The 23840-nt window shown below is 64.8% G+C and overlaps 1 protein-coding gene across 1 annotated transcript; it reads right to left on the reverse strand.

Annotated features, from left to right (window-relative positions):
- Positions 1-526: 526 nt before the first annotated feature.
- Positions 527-21500, reverse strand: LOC119100670 (double-stranded RNA-specific editase 1-like). Its single transcript, XM_037223747.1, is given in 12 exon segments — positions 527-829; positions 2273-2432; positions 3429-3540; positions 6693-6774; positions 6776-6820; positions 6822-6957; positions 7675-7850; positions 10848-10982; positions 13421-13605; positions 13608-13644; positions 17369-17521; positions 21444-21500. Coding segments are annotated over 12 exon segments (1581 nt in total).
- Positions 21501-23840: the final 2340 nt, after the last annotated feature.

Raw genomic sequence — 23840 nt, forward strand, 5'->3', positions numbered from 1 at the left:
GCGCGACCCAGATGACCCACACACCCATGGACATCTGGCATGCTTTGGCAGGCCTCTCAGTGACAAAAAGGTGTGGACCGGGGCTCAGACAGCCGCTTTCAAGCAGCGCCAGGCCACAAAAAGCCGCCGGATCGAGTGAACACGTCACTGGCACTTCCGTCACTTCAGAGACAAGGCCGCGTGGTGGATGACCGCAGCTACCTCGCTCGTTTCGTACGGCGCGCTCCGCCGCTACAACGTTCGCAGGTAAACACACTCGTCCCATGATCCGCCACGATTCCAAACCAAACCCACCACATCCGATCCACGCACACGGTACGTCTCAGAACAGAGCACCCGCGCCCGCGCCCCGAGCCAGAACGCGAACCTGTGTCCGCGCCCGCGCGCCCGAGCTCCCGCGCCCGCGCCCGCGCCCGGCCCCGCCCGCGCCCGCCCCGCGCCCGCGCCCCGCCGCGCCCGCGCCCGCGCCGCGCCCGCGCCCGCGCCCGCCCCGCGCCCGCGCCCGCGCCCGCCCCGCGCCCGCGCGCTACGTACCGCAGGTCCAGTTGATGCTGTAGTTGGGCGCCTTGCCGGGCTGCCGCACCTCTGGCGAGCTGGTGGCGGCCAGCAGGGGGGTGTGCAGCCGGTAGGGCGGCGGCAGGCCCTGCGCCGTCGGGCCGATCCTACCGCCGATGGCGCGCACCAGGTGTGACGGGTGGAACAGACTGCCCAGCACCACGCTAGCCAGGTAGATGGGCTCGATGAAATGGGCGAGCAGTGAGCCCTGCACCCCCACCACGTTCCAGCGGGCTATCTTATCGCTGCAGGACATGGTGAGCAGTCGCTGTCCCTGCCGGTCAGAGGAGACACCAGGTGAGGGTGAGGTCAGGGGGTCAGGGTGAGGTCAGGGGGTCAGGGTGGGGTCAGGCAATGCAGTTCTGTCAACAGAGAGTCACGATATCCAGTCAGAGAGGTCAAATCTGGGAGGGATCTCGGTCGGTCAATTCGACGACAGTGTCCCCCGTATGTGCAGTGCAGAGTAAAAAGGTACCGCAGTCTCACTGCCTTCCCAGATTAGAAGCTTCCAGCCCGCTATCCCGCTCCCCGCCTTGCTAAGTTCTCAGGCGCGAGTCAAACACTGTCGCAGGCTACAACCGGCTACAACCAGCTGCAACCGGACACACATTCACGACCGTCGCAGGCTACAACCGGCTACAACCAGCTGCAACCGGACACACAGTCACGACCGTCGCAGGCTGCAACCGGACACAGTCCGAAGATCTCTTCCGCGTTCTGCGATTGGCACACTGGCATGCCACGGAAAAACCGGTGAAACATGCGAGTGTTTGCAGAGGCACCACATGAGCGGAGTTTTCAATTCAAGGCCCAATTCGCTACGGAGCTTAACACCCACTTCACCGCAGACAGTCTCCTACTTAATCAGAATCTTGGCTAAACACCAGACCGAGCCAGCACCTGCTTGCTCCTCTGCGGTCTGGGCACTAGCACACCAGACACCAGTACCAATGCGGGCAGTTCCCATTCGTTTAACGTAAATACCTACTGTCTGAAAAAATATGTCACAGTCAGCTCCCGCAATACGCTATGCTTGCGTAAAAACTGGTTTGCAGCATATTCCAAAAAACATAAATCAAATGTAAAGCACAATAATCACTAAGCAGAGCCCTCGAAACACCTGCAAGTTCATCGAACAGGTTTCATTTTCGACGGAGGACAGGAGCACAGCAAGCCAACCAGCCAAGAAACAACAGTCACAGCTACACTTCCCAGACACCCGAGAAAAATGCACAGCCCAAGTAGCACGACACTGTAAATAATCTATATCGCCCCGTGTCCAACCCGCCGAGATCTGCAGATAGGCGGCGAGCCAGACATCTGATAACGCCATCGTCGCTCTGACCGGTACCCGCCTGGCCATTGCTCTCAAAGGCCGCCGGCTTCCGTGTGCGGCGCAATGGTCACAGTGCGACGGGGGTGGCGCAGCCGGCGCCCGGCGACGCACACGCAGCGGGCGGTCGCGCCACAATGCGCGTCGTGGCGCACCTTTGCGTGGTGTGAGAGCCTCGAACAGCAACTCCTCGCACCTTTTCTCATCCCCAGCTCACTTCCAAATTTTACACATAGAACACAAACATTCACATCAGATCGCGTTTCAGCTATGGACATCATGCACCCACTCCCAAACAATCCCCTGAATTACCTGTTTCAGGTCTGGATTGCCACGGACCTGATCCGAAACATCTCACCCCGGGTGTGGGTGACAGTGCCTCACCTGAAGCACCCCGTCCCAGGTCTGAATGCCGTCACTCGACTTGACCGGAATGGTGCCCTCCCCGGACTCGATCTTGGTGCGCAGCTGCCCCCGCGCCTTCCGGTTCGGGTGTTTGTCGGACGACTCGGTCCGCGTCTGCGCCTCGTGCGGAGAGAAGATCCTGGCGGCAGGCAGCGCGGCCGGCGGTCAGGGTCACCCCTCGGTCGGTCAGGCGGCACGGCCGGCGGTCAGGGTCGCCCCTGATCCTCGGCCGGTCAGGCGGAGCGGCCGACGGCCAGGGTCGCCCGTCGGTCCTCGGTCGGTCAGGTGGAGCGGCCGACGGCCAGGGTCGCCCCTCGGTTCTCGATCGGTCAGGCAGCACGGCCGGCGGTCAGGGTCGCCCGTCGGTCCTCGGTCGGTCAGGCGGCGCGGCCGACGGCCAGGGTCACCCGTCGGTCCTCGGTCGGTCAGGGTCCCCCCTGCAGCCCAATATGCAGGTAATAGCGCGCCGGACCGACGACCGGGCACTGGCGTGACACACGCGGAGCGGCGTTGCATATGGGCGACCGCGAGCTCAGTGATGACGACTGGCGCGGAGATCATAGACACTGCGTGTAGAGAGCGCCCGCAGGTGCCGAAACCGGGCACGTCTATGGGTCAATTGCAGTAAAAAACGCACAGCGCCCTATGATCTGGTAAGCTGCCTCATTCCCCCGCTCATGGTGGCTGCGCTTGAGGCACAACCGCGCGGCGGTAGATGAACTGCAGTCAACGAGAATCACATCTCGCGTTCCTCTGGAGCGTGCAATGAGCGCTCACTGCGTCAGTGAAACTGCATCCCCCGAGGAATTAGAAGATAAATTAAAGCACTGAAATATTACTGTTATTTTTTAAGTAAAACAAACATTTAAGCGTAAGGTGAGCATTGCGGAATGATGAACCGCAACATACAAGGTATGAAAATCTCGAACAGTTTGCATGCCACCATGGAATAGCAGGTGCCATAAACGTTCCTGCGCCAAAGATCCCCTCCTATTGTCAGCCATTGTTCGGCACGTCCTCACACACGCATCCATAGTTGCTTCTACAGGCTCATCAGCAGGCCAACACGCCCACCAAATTACGTATGCGATCACGAGTCGCGCCATCTCTTGGCGGCAGCCAAAAGCTGCGGTACCTGGCGTCGCCGCACGGCGCCGTGTTGATGTACAGGTGAAACTGGACGTTCTCCTTGAGGCGGTAGCCGCGACCCTCTGGCCTCGGCTCGAATATGCTGTCGCTCTCTGTCTCTGCCGGCAGCCAAGACACGCATATCGTTAGCGGCCAGACGGGTGGCGTCGGTGCTGCCGCCAGGGAACACAAACAGAGGGAGAGGCGGCGGCGCGAGCTGAGTGCGGCCGCTGCCGACGCCCTTGGGATGTTCCGGCCGACCCCCGGCGGCCATAAAGGCCGGACGGAAATATACCGCGGGAAACGGAGAGAAAACAACTTCAGCGGGCTATGAAGGAGAGCGGTGCTGACGTCATCACGAGTCCGGGCTGGATAGGTTGGTCGGGATTTGCGATGTCCGGAGGCCACACACAGAGCAGCCCATGACACACAATATGCGGATAAATGAGACCAGTTGGTGCTCGAAATAGAACAAAAGCAGCATTGGTGAAATACAACTGCATCACGCACGGAAAAACATATGTCTTCTATGCATTATGTCAACACGCTGTACAATTAAAAAAAAAACTTTTTGAACAAGCTCTACGCGCAAGGCTAACAACAATATAAAATCCCCAATTAAACCATAAAAACCGCTGACGTGAATTTAGTGATACATATGACAGTGCTGCCACACAATATCCGCGCTCCGAAATTCAAGGAAGAAACGTCCCCAGCTCCGCGTCTCGTGCAATAACCGACTGCCGTCGTCGCCGCCGGCGCGCTATTTCATCGGCGCCTTTTTAGTGCAGATGATAAACGAGAGCCGGCGGAGGGTGGCGGGGGCCGGGAGGGGGAGGGGGCGTGGGATGACGAACCGCGGTAGCGGCAGCGGCGGCGGCGGCAGCAGCGGTAGCGGCGGAAGCAGCGGTGGCGGCGGGTGGCACCGGCAGGGGCAGCGGCGGCATCGGCAGGGGCAGCTGCAGGAGCAGGAAGCAGGGGCAGCGGCAACGGCGGCGCCCACGCTCGCGACAGGCGGACGGACAGCCGGCTGGCGCATTGATTAGCGCGAGGGCGTCGGCGCGTGCTCGGACGTGGGCCGCGGACGGCACCAGGCAGGTGTAACAGGAGCCGGCGCCCGTGCCGGTGGGTGGACCCAAATGAGTTGGTGGTCCGGGAGCCTGTGGCTGCAGGGGGTGCAGCCCGGGCCGCGAGACACCAGCGCCAGGCACGCCGCAGGAAACGGGCCGCAGGCGTGGGGCACCGCCGGCGGGATGTTTGCAACCCGCTGTGGCCCACACGGCACACAGCCGCCCCGAACACACCAAAACTTGTCGCAGTCCTGTTTGCGCAAGTCGTGGACTCCGCAACAGCATTTACCACGCCACGAACAGCTGGGGAGGGCGACGCGGCGCACTGCTCGGCGTCGCCAGCCGCCCTTCTCGTCAACAGGCCGCCCCGGGGCGTGCACGCGACCATCACCGGTCCGGACGACACACTCCAGCCGGCAGCCGCGGCACCGTCACCCTGACGCCACAGACGCTCCGACGGGGCGATGCACGGTGCGCGGCCGACGCACGCGTCCAGGAACGCGGACCCCACGTCACGGAGGCCGCACCGCTCGCGAGCGCTCGGACAGAGGTCCGGGATGACCGAGGAGAGATTCAAAGCCAATCTATGCGAGCGCGGCTCGGCGGCGACAGGTTGAAGCGGCGCGCGACTAACGACCCGTTCTTCTGGCTCTTCAGCGGTGACACCGCCGCGCCAACAACAACAGAAGCGAAGGGGACCGCCGCGTGACCTGCCGTACGCGACACGGCGGCGCGGGCGATCCGTTGGGCGTGCGTCACATGCGGAGGCGGCTCGTGCCGCGGACCGCGGTCCGGACGCCGCGCCCTCCCCGAGGTGAAGCACCGCCCGGCGCCAGCGGCGCCCTGTCCGCCGACAGCAGAGTCGCCCATCGGGAGAATCAGGCGAGCTCGGAGCGGCTGTCACAGATCACAGGCGACCACAGTCAGTACTCAGGCGGTCGGCCCGGCAGGCGACAGGCGGCAGCCGGTCCGCCCGGGCCTCACATCCGACCGCCGTCCCAGCTGGCTTCTGTCGGTCTTCCGACGAGGGCTCGCAATTTGTCCAATCAGCCCTCTGATCGGCACCCACGCGGTCCCGGCCAGTCCTCCAACTAGCGTTCGGAGATTGTTCGATCAGTCCTCTGGCTCTGATCAGTACCCGTAGATCGTCCTGATCAGTCCGAGTAGCATCCACAGTCCCGCGCAGTCACCCCCCTCCCCCCCCCCCTCTGTCCGCCACCGGGCGGCGCTGCGGCAGCGCTGAGGGGCGAGCCCCGCCAAGGAGAAGCGGGGCGCCGCCACCGGCGTCACGCGCCATCGGTCGGCGTCGGCCGGCGGCGGAGACGGCTGACGGCCCCAACCCGATCACCGACACAACAGACCGGTCGAGAGGGCAGAGAAAGGAGACGGCGCGCCCGTCCAGCCGGCGCGGCGTCTCGGCTCCGGACGGCGACGGAGCCAATGCAGCCAGAGCCAAGGCGGGCTGATAGGACGGGAGCGGTGGAGCATTGAGGCCAGTGGAGGCTCGGACAACACAAACACACCCAATAAACGACGGTCGGGGCGGCCGCAAAAGGCAATCGTCTCGCCAGAACCGGTCCGTCCGGGACCAGCAGACCACGGGGAGTCCCCAGCGGAACACACGCAACACGGGGAGCGCAAAATCGCACCAAGCAGCCGCCGGCGCCGCGCCGGGTGTGCCGAGGCGGCGCCAGCCACCCGCGCGCGGGCCGGACACCATTCCGTACCGCCGGCCGGCCCGGGCAACCGATGGCCAGCCGGCGGCGCTTGGCGCTGCGGCCGCGGCGGAGCTCGTTAGCGGGCCCGCGGCGCGGCCGGCAGCCGAGAGGTCCGCCGTCCAGTGCCGTGCAGCCGCCTCGCGAGGCACCGGCACGGCGGCTCGAAAGCAGCAAAGCCAGCCGCCAGCGCGCCGGCCCGAGCCGCGCAAGCGTCGCCACCCGGCATCACCCACCACCGCCGGGCGGGCCCTCCACTGCAGCGGCAGCTGTCGATACCCACAAGCCGCCCTGCCCACCAGCCGCGACCCAGCACAGTACGGCCAGACGCCGGGCACCGCTCGTCACGACGATACGTGGGCGAAGCGACTACCAGCGGTGAGAACGGCCGTCCGCGGTGGACCGCCCGCGGTGACGACCGGCGGTGACGGCCGGCGGTGACGGCCGGCGGCGCGCGGCGGGCGCGGTCACCTCGCCATCCACGACCTGGCGCCAGCAGCAGCTCCAGCTGGCCCGTACAGTAGTCCAGCAGGCAGCGCCGCGTGATCACCTCGGCGTGGCAGTCGTTCCAGGCTGTTGCCCTCCACGCTCATGTGCTCGCCGTTGATGCACTTTGGTGCCGGTGGAGACAGAGATGACCTTGACCTCGGACATCTGCGGCCCGGTGGTCATCACCAGGCCGGCCAGCACTTTGCGCCGGCTGTGCGACTGCTGGCTCTCCATCAATGTCTGGAACTGCTGGTTGACAACCCTGGTGGGGCGAGGGTGGGGAGGGGGCGTCAGATGTCGCTTTCGCGGGACGAGGGCGTGCGCGCGCCCAGCGGAGGGACAGGGAACGCACAAGAGTCATTAGACCACATGGATAGGTCGTTAATGCCGGCAGGTGCACGTAACTGAACACACGGGCGAGGGTGGCGGCCAGATTGAGCGCGTATGCGACATGACATCAATATACGATAGCAACAATGATGGGAAATCCAGCACCGCTAGATTAATGCAATACAGGCTCAGACGGCATTTGATGACGGCTGGTTGATTTTCGGGGTACTTTCGGCTAACAATGATGCGACAGTCTGGACAATCTCAAGCACCTGGGCGTGGCAGTCACACTGGACACACTAGAGGACCAAACAAACTAGTGGTACACACGACATCTTAAATAACGACACATTGCCGTCGCGTATATAAGCATAGCATGCAACGTCCTGGACGTTCGCATATTCCGTAATGCACAGCACATGGCGGGCTTCACACGACAGGCGGCACAGTATCCAGTATACGCAACAACGGTGCGGACAAGCTTTCAAACAAAACCAGACGCAACAGCGAACCAGACGATCCATTTTCCGAGTCCCACACCAGTAAAGGACGCGGACGGCTTGACCAAGTCATTCGTGCCCCCTCAAACGCCCCGGACCACCCGGCCCGGACTCCTCCCCAGGAGGTTCCGATGGCGACCGGAACTCACTTGGATATGTGGTCGGCCACCGTCTGCGGGAAGCTCAGCTGTTCGCTGAGGTCGGACGTGGAGCCGTACGGCGAGTCCGAGCCGCCCACTGACGCGTAGTTGATGAACGAGTAGTTGTACAGCTTGCTGAGCGCCGCTTTGGCGGCGGCCGCTTTGCCGAGTCGTTTGCTGGGGCCCTGGCGGGGTTCCGGGCACGAGTTGGCGGGTGTGGCGGCTCTCCTGCCTGGCCGCGCGCGGCGGCCACCGAACCCCAGAGGGGATCCACCGCGTTCTAAACACACATCGACAAAACCCGCACCACGCGTCGTTCAGGCCGCATTAGGCCGGCCGTCCCGACGCTAATGCGTACAGAGCTGTTTTCGACTGGCGGCCGGCTGCGTGCGCCCGTCGGTGGCAGGCCATCCGTCATGCCGCGTCCCGGCCGGGCCGGCCGGGCCCGGCCCAGCGAGCCGGCGGCACAGCCGTGGGCCGACGCCCGGCGGCGAGGGTGCCCGTGATCGATGGTCGCGATCGAGGCCGCCGGCGGCGCTCATCACGGCTACTTAGCACACCGCCGGCCGGCCGGTCCGCCGCGGCCGGAATCACATCACGCCGACGGCACACCGGCTTCATCATGAGTGCCTTGTCGGTGGCGGGCACGGCGCTCCCCGGGGAGTGGGCGGCGGTGCGCGGGTCCAGGCATCAGCTGGTGTCCATCGGAAGTGTCCCCCGAGACGCGCGGGGACTGCCCACGGCCGGTTGACGTTTACTGGCCCTGTGCGGCCCGCGGTACCGGAGCCAGATCGCTGTCATCCCGCGCCGCGGTGGGGCAGAGGAGGGTCGCCAGCCCCGTCTCTCTTTCCTGGTGGCTTATCGCGGCCTTCCGCCGGCTGACTCTAGTGCCACATCGTAGCGTGTTTTGCTGTGCCAGGGCCAGCCTATCCTATCTCCGAGAAAAGTGTCTGTCCGTCCACGTATTTTTCCATCTCTCGTTCTCATGTGGGCCGATCCCTCAGCCTACCTCGTCCGTCTTGTCCTCTTCCATCACGGCTTTCCTATATCTCTTTCACCCCATCTCCTTCGTGCCAAACGACAGCTGAACTTCTCCGCCCCGAACGGCCTCTCATCTCCAACCCCGCGTCGTTCTTCGATCGACAAGCGCCGACTGGCGGCAGCGCCGGAGCGTCAAGCACGGGGTTCGGACCGCGGCGGCGGACGGCGACGGCATCGTCTTCACACGGAGACCAGGCCGCAGAGACTCCCTCCGTCGACTGTGGCCCGGGACAGCTTCCCACGCGGGACAATCCTTGACCGGCCCGACACAACGCCCGGCCTGACAGTCGCAACGGGCCGCGCGGGCGCTTACAGCCGCCCGCCGCGGGACGGTGGCTGACGTACGCGCCGTGCCCCGCGCATCCTCCGCCACCGAGTCCGGCAGAGCGGCGGTGCGGCGTCTCGGTGTCAGGCTGTGTCCCCATTTCGTCCTGATTCATGCCGGGCCGGAATGACACATGCAGACCGGCATACATTATACGGCCGCAGCGCCTCCGCCCGCCGTCCCATTCCGCCAACGGCCGCGATAGCGCTGCGGTCCGCCGTCGGAGCTGCGGTCTTTCGGATCCGCCGCTGCGGTCCGCCGTCAGTCCGACATTGGAGGGGAGGCGAGGGTCGTGACCGACAAGGCACGCGCTGACGGCCCGGGCCTATCCGAGCATGGCACGACCCACCGACCGGGCAGTGACTCACACTGCCGACCAGCGAGGCCGTCGCTCGATGCTGGACAGGGCGTCCAGATGGACAGCTGGTGACGCCGGCACCAGCCGGTTATCAGCAGAGTCCGAATAATTTCCGCGCGGCAGCCTAGCGCAAGTGGGAAGGCAGCCGCGGTCGGCGCACATTCCAGAAGAACGGTGTGGCGAGGATCGCACCAACAGCTATGGACGGCACTGTATCTGGGGAAAGCGGCGGACGGTATTGTATCAAGGGGGAGGAGAGACCGGCCGGCCCTGTCGCCGGGCCTTTACGACGCACTCAGCTGCTGAGACGATGTGGCGTCGCCTACCTCTCACCCTGGCATGGCGCGCACCACGAAGAATCGAACCCGTATCTCTGGTTTCCTAAACGCGCAGTGGTTAACGCAGACGCGCTGACCACTACACCACCGACACGGCGCGGGCAGCTCCGTATCCAGGGTGCAGGAGGCATCGGACGTCTGTATCCAGGGGGCGGCCAGCTCCGGTCAGGCATGCGGTCGCCGAGCCAGCGGCGCAGCAGGCGACCTCTTCACGCTGCCACCGTGCCGATCACGCAGGGATAAGCTGCTCAGAAGCCGGGTTGTACCGTGCGTCGGGCTCGCCCCCCAGCCTCTGCCGGCACGTCATGCCTCACCGCACGAGGCCCATAGCTAATCACGAGAGCCGGGAGGGGGGCGACAGCCACAGGGGAAAACTACGACCTCGCAGCGACGCCGAGCGGGCCGACGACTTCCGAGGCCTCGGGCTATCGCACCGGAGATGAACGGCCTGGGCCCCGCGCCCTTCAGGACGCGGATGACAAGACCGCGGCGTTTAGTGTCACGCCAATGGCGGCCGTATGGCACGATTTATTACGCCGTTTCAAACTGACAGACAGCAGCCGCGTTTCCAGCCCAGCCCCAGCCTGGCTCGAACCGGCGCGGTGCCAGCACGTTCGTACACAGACGAGCCGAGCGTACACAAGCAGGCGTTGCCGGATCTACTGGCGACAACGCGAGGAGAGCTCGTGAGAAAACGAGGCCGCGGCGGTGTGTAAACAAACGACGCGCTCGATTTCCTCTCTCAAAACGCCATCTTGAGGCACAGCAGTCTGGATCCTCAGCGAGTGGAGAGAGCGCATCCTCCTAATCGCGCGTCCCAGCAAACTTTCCTCGGAGTCGCCGCGAACTTGGGCAACTCCTCTCGGCGCCAAATAGCGGCGCCGCGCCCCAACCCGAGTTGGAGCCGGCGACGCCGCGGCCGCCACCGGCCGGGGATGAGGCACCTCAGAGGTAAGCGTCACACCCGGACGCCAGCCGTCCATCGCGGAAAACTTCGCCGCCGCGCGTCAGCCAGGCCGGAAAACACTCCCCACCACGTCGCACGCACGCACGAGCGCGCGCGCACACAGACACAACGACGCCGCGCCACACGCGACCGGCCGCCGGCTCGCCTCGCCACTCACCGACGCCGGTCAAACTTCTCGCCGTCCACGTGCACGCTCATGCTGAACTTCTTGGCGTGCGGCTCGCCGCTTTCCTCCTCCAGCTCGTACTTGAGGCCGGGCCGCAGCTCGTTCAGCAGCTGGACGGGGTTCTTGTCGGGCCGGCGTGAGCGTCAGGCGCGGCCGTGGCGCCGCCACGCCGTTGCCGTTGGCCGCCGGCTGCCGGCGACGCGAGGGGTGGCGTCAGAGACCGAGCGGGCGGTGGTGCGGCGGTGTCGCAGGCCACCAATGGGTGGTGCTGGGGTCACAGGGCGCACCAACTGCGGCAGCACCACTGGGACAGATGGACATGGAGCCGCTGCCCGGGTCGAAACACGGGACAATATTTGAGACCACTAAGACCACTGACCACTGAGACCAAACCACACTGGGGTCTTACGACGCACTCAGCTGCTGAGGCTATATGGCGTCGCCTGCCTCTCACCCTGGCAGGAAGGGCGGGCATCGCGGGGAATCAAACCCCGTACCTCTGGTTTCCCCTGACGCGCAGCAGTGAACGCAGACGTGTTAACCACTGCGATACCGGCACCATATATATATATATATATATAATATATATATATATATATATATATATATATATATACATATACATATCTATATACATATACATATAGATATACATATATATATATATACATATATACGTTCTATGTAGATGTGTATATTCATATCAGTAAACCATATTACATATAAATGTGTATATTCTTTTTGGGCAAACCAACCAAAGTATACAGCACGCATGCATTTTCCTGAACGGCTTTTGAGACCGCAAGAATGCTTCCAAATTTCGCCAGAGGATCTCATACGTTTTCCCGGCCGTTATCCACGCACCCGCCACCGACCAGCCCCCTCCCTTCCGCTTCCACCACCCACCACCATTCATCAGCGCGCACCCTGTGTACACCGAGCAATAATCGCGCGCGACCACCACGCCCCGCGCCTGTCAACAGGCCTCCAGAGCCCAATAGCCATCACGGCTGTCGCATCAGCGGGGGGGGGGGGGGGGCACGGTCCCTTGCCGCGGCCCCGCCGCCACCCACGGGCAGCGCCGGCTGCGGCGGTGCCCGGCCGACCAGTGGGGTGAGCCCGTCACTCGCCGGCGGCGAGCCGCGCAAGACGCCCCGCTTCATTCGTTAATTCCCTCATCCAATTAGCTGGCTAATTCGTGCAGGCCCAGCTCCAGCCACTCGGGCCCAGCCCAGCTCCAGCTCCCAGCCACTTGGAGCGTGACCAGACCACGCAGGCCAGCTTTGCGGATTTGTTCATCGACTAAACTGTCACCTCATGTTCCCAGACTTCGTGCGTCAGCAGATGCAAAGATTATGAGTGTTGGCATGCTTAATTCAAATGTGCAATTTTCGCTTGGGTTTAAGGCAGCACGCTTATAGCTACAGGTACAGGACTATAGAAAACATTCATCGTCGACTGCCTGCCATGGCAATTAGGTATGCAATATGTGGGACGACTGATCTGCTCGAGATGAAGGGGGCCTGATTCATTATACAGACGCTAATTGCTTTGTTCACAAGCGGAACAATATTCCAGCAGCTCAATGATGTTCTCGTCTTTAAATTTCACACTATTGTAATTTGCTATGGAAACAGCAAACAGAAGTTCAAAATTCCAACAGAAAAGCGGAAATGCTGATCTTAGGCTCACCCTTGTACTCCAGCAGTCATTCAGTATGCTAGTTACACCTGCAGCCACCTGCATTCCAAAACACAATCCGTCGAGGTATCCATCAGGGAGCGGCACAGCCAGCCTTCTTGCTCGGCCGGTGCTCGGCCGGTGTTCGGCCTGTGCTCCAGCCGGCGCAAAACCCCAATTTCACGGTGCACCGACCCAACGGTCAACAACACCATCCCCACACAGAACCGGGCGTTCTTCGACCGGCGCCGGACGGAGCCTTCGACCCGCCACGCATCAACACAGCGGGGGGGGGGGCGACGACAAAGGCCGCTGGGGGGGGGGGGGGGCGACGACGACGGCCGGGGGGAGGGGGGAGGGCGGCGCGCACTCCAGAGCAAACAGCCGCGTTCCGTCTGGTCGCAGCCGCGGTGGGCCGGTGCTGAGGCCGAATCCGGTCTGTTTACGGCTGCTGCCGGCACGGGGGGGGGGGGGGGGGGGCTCCCGGACGGGCCGAGCCGCTCGCGAGCCAGCCGCGCCCAGGGTGCTGACACCAAGCCGCACAAAGCCTCCCCATACCCAGGCCGTAGGCTCGACACGGTTCTCCTCCCAGCTCCTCCCAAGAGCGGAGCGATTTCCATCGAATGCGCACGTAAATTGGATTGATCCATTCTCCACACGGCGCCGATGGCTGCATAGATATCCGATAGCTGCACACGCTGCACACAGACCGACACCACGTGTGCCTGCATCTCGCCCCCCCCCCCCCCCCCCCCCAGACACGCCAGCCACCAGCAATCCCGCCCCCTCCGGCGGTGACGCGGTCCCACGCACCTCGCGACCGCCGGGGACGACATGACCTCCCGGCCACCCCGCGCCCGCGCCCCGCGCTCTGCCATACCTCCGCGGCGGCGTCGGCGTCGCCGGCCGTCTTGTTGAAGACGAAGTCGTGGCCGGACACGCCGACGTCGGCCGTAAAGTCGGACGTCACCGGCGCCGGGTTGATGGCCAGCTGGAAGTCCGTCATGTTCTTGAACTGGATGAAGGAGCGCAGCGCCGCCTCGGCCGCCGTCTGTTTGGCCTGTTCTTGGAGCGGCCAGTGCCCACGTACTCCTCGCCGTTCACCTGCCGGCCAGCGGCGGTGCGTTGGAGCGCCATCGCTCGAGCTGTGTGGGACACCATTCTTGGACACCACCACCACCAAGTCCATACCATCGGACATTCATCCTCGGACATCACACCGCGAGGTGGCACGGCGCAGTCAGCAGCATCTGGATGCGGGTGGGGTGGGGGCGGCGCGGTCGGCAGCGTATAGATGCGGGAGGGGTGGGGGCGGCGCGGTCAGCAGCATCTGGATGCGGGTGGGGGGGGGGTGGGCAAATGTTCGAATCCGACTGCGACCGTTTTTGGTTATTTTCTTTAGACGAGCCAGCAGGAGTTGAAACATATGCCGAACAATAAAGAGGGTTGAGAGGCATAGTTACGGGTTCCATCGCTCATGCGCTGCTGAACGAATATAGCTTGAGTACATTGTGTACGGTACATGCCCATAACTTCCAAAACTGATAGATACACAGCCCCCAAATGACCAGGTTACACGAAAACGAACAGAAGCAGACACAGGCATGACAAACATGCTGCCACAAATACGCACGACCCGAGGCACACAACCACACACCATGGGCTCCGCAACCCCGACCTCGCCTAGCCTTGGGCGACATCCTGGACGGAAGGCCTCCCAGCTCGCACATGCCTCTACGGCAGGCGGCGCGGCAGGCGGCGGGCGCGCCGGCGGCCGCGAGCGACACCGCTCGCGCCCCCGCAGCCCTATCTCGGCGCCGCGCCGCTTCGGCGCATCCATTACCGTATTTGTGTGCCCGGATGTGCCGGGGCCACACCCACCGGCCGGCCGCCGATGGGCTACGAGAGAGCACCGATAGCCGGGGGGAACCGAGAGAAAGGGAACCGTGCGCCGGCCGACGGAGCGAGCGCGTGGGGCGAGGGGGCCAGCGGGAGAGGTGGCAAGGAAGTATGAACATGAGGAGTACGAAAACAAGAATGAGGACGATAGAGGAAGGAGGACCAGCCGAGAACAAGAACGAGGGCGGTAAAGAGAGAGCCATCGAAGGTAAGCTGGCGTCATACCAGCTTACCGACATTTCACTAGAGCGGACTGAAGAGAAGACCGCAGCTGGAGCGGGGACGGAGCGTGGCAACGACACGAATGGCGCGAGAGCGAGTGTGAGCTGTTTCGAGGGCCGCCGCCGGAGCCGGCCAGAGCAGTCCGTAGGCCCAATTGATTACGCACGGCACGCGAGGCAACAACCTGCACGGACACTTCTCAAACTTAACGAGCCGACCCATCACGCGAGTGGCGCGTCCCGCCCCGCCCTGCCACCGGTCAGGTCGGGACGGCTCGCTGACCGGGCCGGGCCGGCGGACGTCGGTGGGTATAGTCAGCTCCGTTCACGGCCGTGCGAGGTCGTCGGCGAGGCTGGTAACGGGCGAGTGGCGGCGGCCGCGGCCGGGAGACGTCCAGTCGACGAGAGGGCGGGGGGCGGACCGATGGGAGGAGACGCCATGGGAGCCAGATCGGCGGGGATGCGGATGAAATGCGATCTGGCGGGAGCAGAGGCGGCGGGAATGACGTCACCGCTTCGGAAGCCCACTTCTGTCGGAGGGATCATGGGGACAGAGGCTACATGGTACACGTCGACCACGAACAAAAGACCTGACCAATCGGAGATCACGAACAGAAGACCTGACCAATTGCGGATCACAAACAAAATAACTGACCAATTGAAGACGACGAACAAAAGATCTGACCAATCGGCGCCCGACAACGCACGTGACGCGACAGTTGGTAGCCAACACGCAGCTACAAACATCTTATTCCACAATCTGACCGACGGCGCGGAATAATTTATCTGACACGACAATTTAAACACAAGCGGAATCCAACTACAACGATGCGCGATAAGGGTCACGCTTGTTTCCGGATGAGTAACACTTCTCATGTAGGGATGTAGATGTAGATGTAGATCACATGGGATGTAGATCGTCCCGATGGGAGCAAGGTGAAAGTCTGGCAGGCAGCCTGGAGGGCCCATTCCAGCCAAGTTTTCCCTGCACTAATCTGATTTGCCGTGCCGCCGGCGGAGCCTGCCAATCCTCTCCTCCGCGTTGGCGGCTGGAGGCTGGCGGCTGGCGGCTGGAGGCTGGCGGCTGACGGCTGGCGGCTGGCGGCTGGCGGCGCCGGCGACCCTCTTGACTGCCGGCTGGGCCGTGTGGATTGGGCGAACACGCAGAGGCCGTGGCCGGGCGGACGCGCAGAGGCCGCGGCTGGGAGGACGTGCAGAGGCCGAAGCCGGGCTGCCATGCAGAGGCCGAAGCCAATCGGACAAACGGAGGCCCGACGGACGGGCAGATGCCGGGGTTGCTGTGGGCCGCGGCCCACAAAACGGCCGCGACCCACAGCGGGGGCGGGCCGTCGGCGGGAGCCGCATCCCACCCCGTCAATGCTGCATGGATTACAGGCCTTAAGACGTCGGCGACGTCACCGCGGCCAGACGGCACGTCCGCGGCGACGACACAAGACTGCGCCGCCTCGAGGCGCGACGCCAAGCGAGGAACGCCGGTGGCCAAACCGAGGCGACACGAGAAGGCCGCGGTTACGCAACGCCCACGAACATGGCAGGGAAGGGGCAAACCCGCAGCCGGCCGGCCAGCCAAGGGAACGGGCGCCAAGGGAACCACCGGACGCAGGCCAGAACGGAGACGCCCATCAGACGTGCTGCTCGTGCCACATCAGCGAGGCAGCGCGGACTCTCGGTGATCGCCTCCACCTATCCGGCCAGCCGGCATCCAGCCGGGCGTCGGCGTCAACCCCGAGAACCGCCCCTATCCCACGACAGCCACGACTGCCACAAGGGGGTCCGCACCTCGCCTTGATCCTCCGGCCCTGGCGTCCTGCCCCGTCCACGACGACCCAGATCTCCTCCGGCCCGGACTGACACGCAGAGACCGGCGGACTGACACGCAGAGACCGGCGGACTGACACGCAGAGACCGGCGGACTGACAAGCAGAGACCGGCGGACTGACACGCAGAGACCGGCGGACTGACACGCAGAGACCGGCGGACTGACACGCAGAGACCGGCGGACTGACACGCAGGAGACCGGCGGACTGACACGCAGAGACCGGCGGACTGACACGCAGAGACCGGCGGACTGACACGCAGAGACCGGCGGACTGACACGCAGAGACCGGCGGACTGACACGCAGAGACTCCGGTCCGTTTTCTACCGCAGACCACACGGGCGCGTGGCCGTGCCCCCGGCCCGTGCGTCGCCCGTCGAGACATTAAGCGATCAACCGTTCTCCGCCTGAGCACCGTCCGGTCAGTCGGGCCGGCGACGCGTCTCACGACCGCACGGACGCGCGCCCCGCACTGCGGCACGGCGCGCGAAGCGGCCAGCCATCGACCAATTGACGGCGACAGACGGCGTGCCTCACGGCCGCACGGCCGCGCGAATCGCGCGCTGCGGCGCGGCGTGCGAAGCGGCCGGCCATCGACCAATCGACGGCGACTGACGGCGGCCGGGCGGCCCGAGACCACGGCACTGAACCGCGCCACCACAACCCGGCCGCGTCAGGCAGGCCCCGGCCGTGGGAAATCGACAGCCGCCTGGAGCCGTCGGCACACCGGTCACGAACACAACAGCCACGGGCGAGACCGGGGTCCGCCGCTTCGGACGGGCCAAGACGAAGGAAGCGGCTGGGAACACGCACAGCCATGACGCCTTACGCACCCGCCAGGGCAGGCGCACCCGGGAGTGGTGGACTCACCTCGATCTGAACAGTGAAGGTTGGCGCGTGTGTGGGCCCCTCCTGCTGGATCACTTTGTACTGCAGGCCGGGCTTGAGCTCGTTGAGTGCCGACACGGCGTTCTTGGGCTGGGCCGGCCCGGTGCGCTGCTTTCTTGCGGCGCTGGAGCGCATCTGCCGCCAGGGGGCGCCACGTCAGCCACAGCGCCCGTCCACAGGGGGGGGGGGGGGGGGTAGCGGGTCCACACACACATTTCTGGCCCAGTGAACGTCAGTAAATGGAATCAAATGCGAGCCAGCACACACAACGATGAGAAACCACATATTTGAGGATCCGCTGATAAACCTCCAAGCTTAGATCCATCACAACTGTCCATGCGGGCAGCGGGTCACAGACAGCCTTCGCCGCGTGGTCACTCCACCCAGGAGGATCAATCACAACTCTGCTTCTCCACCGCGCCGACACCGCTGCCATCCTCCCGCCGACCTGACCGTCATCGGCCGTCGGCCCGCTCACGGACACCAGCGCCGACCCGCGCAGTTCGCGCCACGAGCCCCCCCCCCCCCGTCCTCCCCTCCGTCGCGCCGGCACCTACGCCGCCGACGGCAGTTTTCCAGCGATTAGCCCCGGGGCGTCCCGGCCGCTCGCCGAATGCAGCCTCAAACCTGCACAGCTTTCAGCTCGGCAGCTAATGGAGTAAGCCGCGCGCCTCTGTAAGTGGCGCGCCATTCACACCCCCGGACTGAGTCGTTCAGTCGCGCCGCGGCCATGCTGGGGGGTAGAGGAGGGCAGGACAGAGGGGCGCGCGTTGCGCGGTGGGAACAGCGCGCGTGCATGGCCGGCGAGGACGCGCGCCAGGTCGGCGGACATTTACGAGGAGCGCCGCGACGAATGCGCCGCCACACGCGGCGGACGTGGTCATTCCCAGTCAGGCCGAGCCGTCTGTACGGTTCGTGTGTTGACTTGACAGAACCGGCTGTCGTGCTTTTCAGCGTCGCCCCCACGCTTTAGCGCATGGCAGGCTTTACAGCTTACGGCGTGCACGTCAGCAACGTGGGACCACAGCCAAAGTTTGCTTAATTAAGCTGATGAACAGCGCCAGTAGTAAATTGTGTCTGGCTGGTACAATCAAGACCCTGGGTAAGCACATGAATAACCGACTCGTTTAACAAAGAGTCCCGAATTGCGTCTGGGCTGGTCCTAACAGTAAAACACCGGCAAATCAATGGGTAACGTGTTGAACGTTAATTTAAACAGACGGCTATTTTTCTAATTCGGCTAAATTTAGGCATAACACACAAACAGCTCTACACGCTGCTGAAACAAGCATGCGGATCTTTCCTGAAAGCCCATGCCATCATCGTTTTGGCACTAAATGTTTGGAAACCGGCTTGTTTAGTTATTCTGTCATTTCAGCCATCCTGCGTTGGATCTCACCCGTGCACTTCCATGTGCTGTCGTCTCGCCAGAGCCACACAAGACCTTGCAACAGTGCTGGTTCCAGCCCAAAATGTGAGCGCATCTCGGGACTCATCAGTGGGGGGAAGGCGGTGGCCCAGAACCCGACCCTGGCAACAGGCAGCGGTGGCCCAGGACCGGACCCCTGGCACAGGCGGCGATGGGCCCAGGACCGACCCTGGCACAGGCGGCGGTGGCTCACGGACTGACCCCTGGCACAGGCAGCGGTGGCCTGGCAGGGGCCCGACCCCTGGGCGCAGGCAGGGGCGGTGGGCCCAGGGACTGACCCCTGGCACAAGGCAGCGGTGCTCAGGACCCCGACCCCTGGCACAGGCGGCGGTGGCCCCCGGACCGACCCCTGGCACAGGACCGGCGGTGGCATCAGAACTGGCCCCTGGCACAGGCAGCGGTGTGGCCCAGGACCGGACCCCTGCACAGGCAGCGGTAGCCCAAGACCCGACCCCCTCCTGGCACAGGCAGCGGTGGTCCACAAGACCGACCCCATGGCACAGGCAGCGGTGGGCCTCAGGACCGACCCCTGGCACAGGCCCAGCGGTGGCTCAGGACCGACCCTGGCACAGGCGGCGGTGGCTCAGGACCGACCCTGGCACCGGCAGCGGTGCCAAGACCGACCCTGGCACAGGCAGCGGTGGCCCAGGACCGACCCTGGCACAGGCGGCGGTGGCTCAGGACCGACCCCTGGCACAGGCGGCGGTTGGCTCAGGACCGACCCCTGGCACAGGCGGCGGTTGGCTCAGGACCGACCCTGGCACAGGCAGCGGTGGCCCAGGACGACCCTGGCACAGGCGGCGGTGGCTCAGGACCGACCCCTGGCACAGGCGGCGGTGGCTCAGGACCGACCCCTGGCACAGGCGGCGGTGGCTCAGGACCGACCCTGGCACAGGCGGCGGTGGCCCAGGACCGACCCCTGGCACAGGCGGCGGTGGCCCAGGACGACCCCTGGCACAGGCAGCGGTGGCTCAGGACCGACCCTGGCACAGGCGGCGGTGGCTCAGGACCGACCCCTGGCACAGGCGGCGGTGGCTCAGGACCGACCCTGGCACAGGCGGCGGTGGCCAGGACCGACCCTGGCACAGGCGCGGTGTGGCCAGGACCGACCCCTGGCACAGGCAGCGGTGGCTCAGGACCGACCCCTGGCACAGGGGCGGTGGCTCAGGACCGACCCTGGCACAGGCGGCGGTGGCCCAGGACCGACCCTGGCACAGGCGGCGGTGGCTCAGGACCGACCCCTGGCACAGGCGGCGGTGGCTCAGGACCGACCCTGGCACAGGCGGCGGTGGCCCAGGACCGACTCTGGCGCACTTGATGCTTTATTACGCACAGCGCAGCAATCAGAGGAAAAGGGGCGGACGTTTGCGACCTAGACAGGTGAATATTCCGGCTGTAAGGACATCATTAAAAAATTGGCACATAACTAAAACTAAACCATTTAATCTTTTCAATTTAAAAAAAATAATTCCAACGACAACTCTGAAAAACGTATCATAGGCAAAATTCGAACAACTCTAAAACCTATACAAATACCTTTACACGACATAACTGCAGCTAAGAAAATTTCATCGGTAACAATCATACAAAAAATGCCCGGTCATTATGAAACCAAATCTACAAATAGCTCATAATCGACGAGAGCAGCCCGTGATTTCATGGGCCAGATTCAGCCAATGGTAGCTTGTCCATGCCCGGCATCGACGGTGGCCCCACCACCAGCCTAAGGTCAGCACCATGAGCAGCCGTTTCAAGCACCCCGCACGCGACATGACCACCGAGCGCCGCGTAAATCAATAGCTTACGGGCCTCAGCGGTATGGAACGCGCTGGCGAGTACTTCACAGCAGCGGCGCCTGCACTGTAAGCACCTGCGCCCCTGCTCGTGTTGCCGACGCCAGGGGCCCGGCACGGGCACGGGCACGGGCATGGCACGCGGCGCGCGCGGACGACCGAGAGTGGTGACGTAGCACGAGTACTGCGCCGGACCCGAGACCTCTGATGGGGTGTTCACATCCCGGCTGGGGCCGAGCAGGGTCCAAAACCCCCGCCTCGTCAGCGGATCCTCTCCGTATGGCCCAGGTGGACCGCCTCCGACAGGATACAGGGATGGTTGGACAAGCTGAACTGGAATGTTCTTGATCAAAACGTCGATATTTTTCAGCACTGACGGCGATCTTCCTAAACGTAGCACGGGTCAAGCGGAACTGTCCGATGACCCTCCTTAAGTGCAGCAGAGACACCACCAAAGTCAGCTTGCCACCAATAGAAAATAAGCAGGCATAAACAGGACAATCACGAATACACATGAGCTACCTCTGTCCCTGTCAGAAGTTCAATTATCACTAGAATGCATGCAATTCGACTGCATCAACCGCCATCCATTGCACCCTGCGAACAAAGCTAAACAGAGCCGCTCTCTCAACCGTTTTGAAAGCACAAAGCCGTCCGTTGGCGCCGACAGCCGCCGCGCTCGTCAACACAAAGGGCCGACACGGCGCCGGGCGGCCGAGGGCCGGCGCCGCCTTACTTGCACTGTCGCCGACCGGCAGCTCGAGCTCGGCCTCTGATCCGGCCGGAGGAGCGGGAGTCGCTGGCGACGCCGGGCTGGCGCGCCCCTCGGCCCTGCCTCGCCGTCCACCTCGGTCTCGGTCTCGGTCTCGCGCTCGCTGCGCTGGCCACCCATGGTGCGGCGCCGGGCGCCGCCTCCGCGCCCCGCTCGCCGCAGGCCACCGCACTGGCTGGCCGGCCGCCGCCGCCGTGGCTTGCGGCCCGGCACCACCGGCAACCGCCCCGCGTTGCAACGGCGCCCTGCCAGTGACGCGTTACCGGCCGGCTGCCCCCCGGCAATGGCCGCCGCGCCGGCCAGATGTCTGCGCGGCCGGCGGCCGGCGACGCCACGACCGCGCTGACGACTCCAACGGCGCGCCGCACGCTCCGTAAAGTTTCGGCTTTCATGGTCCGTGTATTCGGAACCGGCCGCGAGCCTGCCCGTTATTTCCGCCGTCCGCCAAGGCCGGCCCGCCTTCGCGGCATCCCCTCCCCCTCCAGCCCGCAGGCAAAAGTCAGCATCAGCCGCGCCGGCTGCCGGTACTTACTGTTTGCGCCGTCGCGCTCACCCGCGCCCACGCCCGCCTCGCCCGGCTCGCCCGCCGGCGCGAGCTCGTCGTCGTCGACGCGCAGCTGGAAGAGGAAGGCGGGCCGCCTCGTCCTCGGGGGACGACGGCCGCGTCGTCTCGCCGTCGGAGCCGACGCTGAAGCGCACCGGCGCCGCGCCCAACTCCCAGGCGGGCCGCCGGTCCGGCGGCGGCGTCCTCCGGCTCAGAGCTAGCGTCGGGGTCCTCTGGCCCAGAGCTCGCAGCTGGCGGCGATCCCTCGCTGCAGAGCGCGTGCGAGTCGAGCGGCGGGCGGCGTCCCGGCCTCGCCGGCGGGCGCCACGTCCGCGCCGGCGACGTCGCCATCAGGCGGCAGCTCGGTGATGAGCACGCCGTCGGCCGGCCAGACGGAGGCGACCGCGGGCGGCAGAGGCGGGCGCCGGCAGCGGCGCTGCCAGCCGCTCGTCTGCGACGGTCACGAAGGCCGGTGCGTATAGAGCGGCGTGCGCGACAGGCCGGCCACCGGCTGCCAGCCGCAGGTCAGCGCCTCGAGTCGTTCGCGCGCGCCGTAACGCGGCTCAACCGCCGGCTCGAGCCGGTACAGCTGCTGGCCTCCGCTCCAGCTGCAGCCGCTGCTGCCGCTCGCGCTCGCGCTGCAGCTCCAGCTGCAGGCGACGCTGCTGCTCGTAGTGCAGCTGCTGCTGGCGTTCGTGGTGGTGATACTGCGCTATCTGGCTTCGCTCGAGCTGGTACTGTATCAGCCGCTGGTGGTCCTGCTCAAACTGCACCAGTTGCTGGCGTTCTTTTTGACAATGCACCACCTGCTGGTGTTGCCGCTGTTGGTACTGCGCCAACTGGTGTCTCTCGTGCTGGTACTGCGCACGCTGCATTTGCTCCTGCTGCTGCAAGCTGGTCACGATGCCGCTGCTCCTGCTCGTAACATACCTGGGCCTGCTGCTGCTGCTGCTGCAGATGGTCACGGTGCTGCTGCTCATTCGGTAACACACATGCGCTTGCTGCTGCTGCGGCTGGGAGAGACAGACTAACGTGTGCTGATGCCTCTGCATGACCGACAGGCGATTGTACGCCTCCTCGAGGACGCTGGTACGGTCGCTGGCGGTGGCGGCGGCGGTGGCGGCGGCGACGGCGAGACGACGGCCCCGGCGCCGCCGACGGCAGCGCCGGCAGGCTGAAGGCGTGCGGTAGCATGACGGATGCGTACTTGTGGTCAACGCGCCCCGGCTCGGCGGGCTCAACCAGGCTCGGGTAGCTTTGGGAAGCCATGCAGCGGCGCCGCGCGGCGGTCCGGCCGGCACGTACCCGTACCCGGGAACGGCCGGCGGTCGCATCGCCACGCCATACCCGGAGGAGGGAGGAGGAGGCTGCGGCGGCGGAGGGCGGGTAGCTGTACTGCGGTCCAGCGTCCGGCGCCCAGGCCGACTCGGCCGGCGGCGTCGGCGGGAGGGGTGGCCTCGGTTCCAGCGCGCACGGTCGCCACTTCCGGCGACGGCGGCGACGACCGCAAGCGGCGGAACCTAGGCGGAATCTCCCGCATCTTGAGCCGGGGCAGCGGCTCGGGCGGCGCCGGCTGCCTCTCCGGCGGCCGCCACTCGGCGCGCGCCGGCGGCCTTTCCGACGGCACCCAAACATCCTCGAGGCTGGCGCTGCCCCGCAGCGAGCTGTTGACGTAGACCCGGCTGCGGAAGCCGGCGGTCGGCGGCGGTCGGCCGCCGCTCGGCGGCGCCGTCGCAGTGTTCGGGCCGGCTGCGGCGCGTCCTCGCCGCGCCCACGCCACGGACCAAAGGTCACCCGACCCGGCCAGTGTCTCATTCTGAGCGTCACTGAGAGCTGGCACCGGCCGCTCGCTGTCCCGACCTTGGCCCGAGGGCGGCCACGTGACCCAAGGGCCGGGACACCCCAGCCAGTGACGG

The sequence above is a fragment of the Pollicipes pollicipes genome, unplaced genomic scaffold (genome assembly GCF_011947565.3).
Source record: "Pollicipes pollicipes isolate AB1234 unplaced genomic scaffold, Ppol_2.1 Scaffold_4881;HRSCAF=5763_pilon_pilon_pilon, whole genome shotgun sequence".
NCBI classification, from domain to species: Eukaryota; Metazoa; Arthropoda; class Thecostraca; order Pollicipedomorpha; family Pollicipedidae; genus Pollicipes; species Pollicipes pollicipes.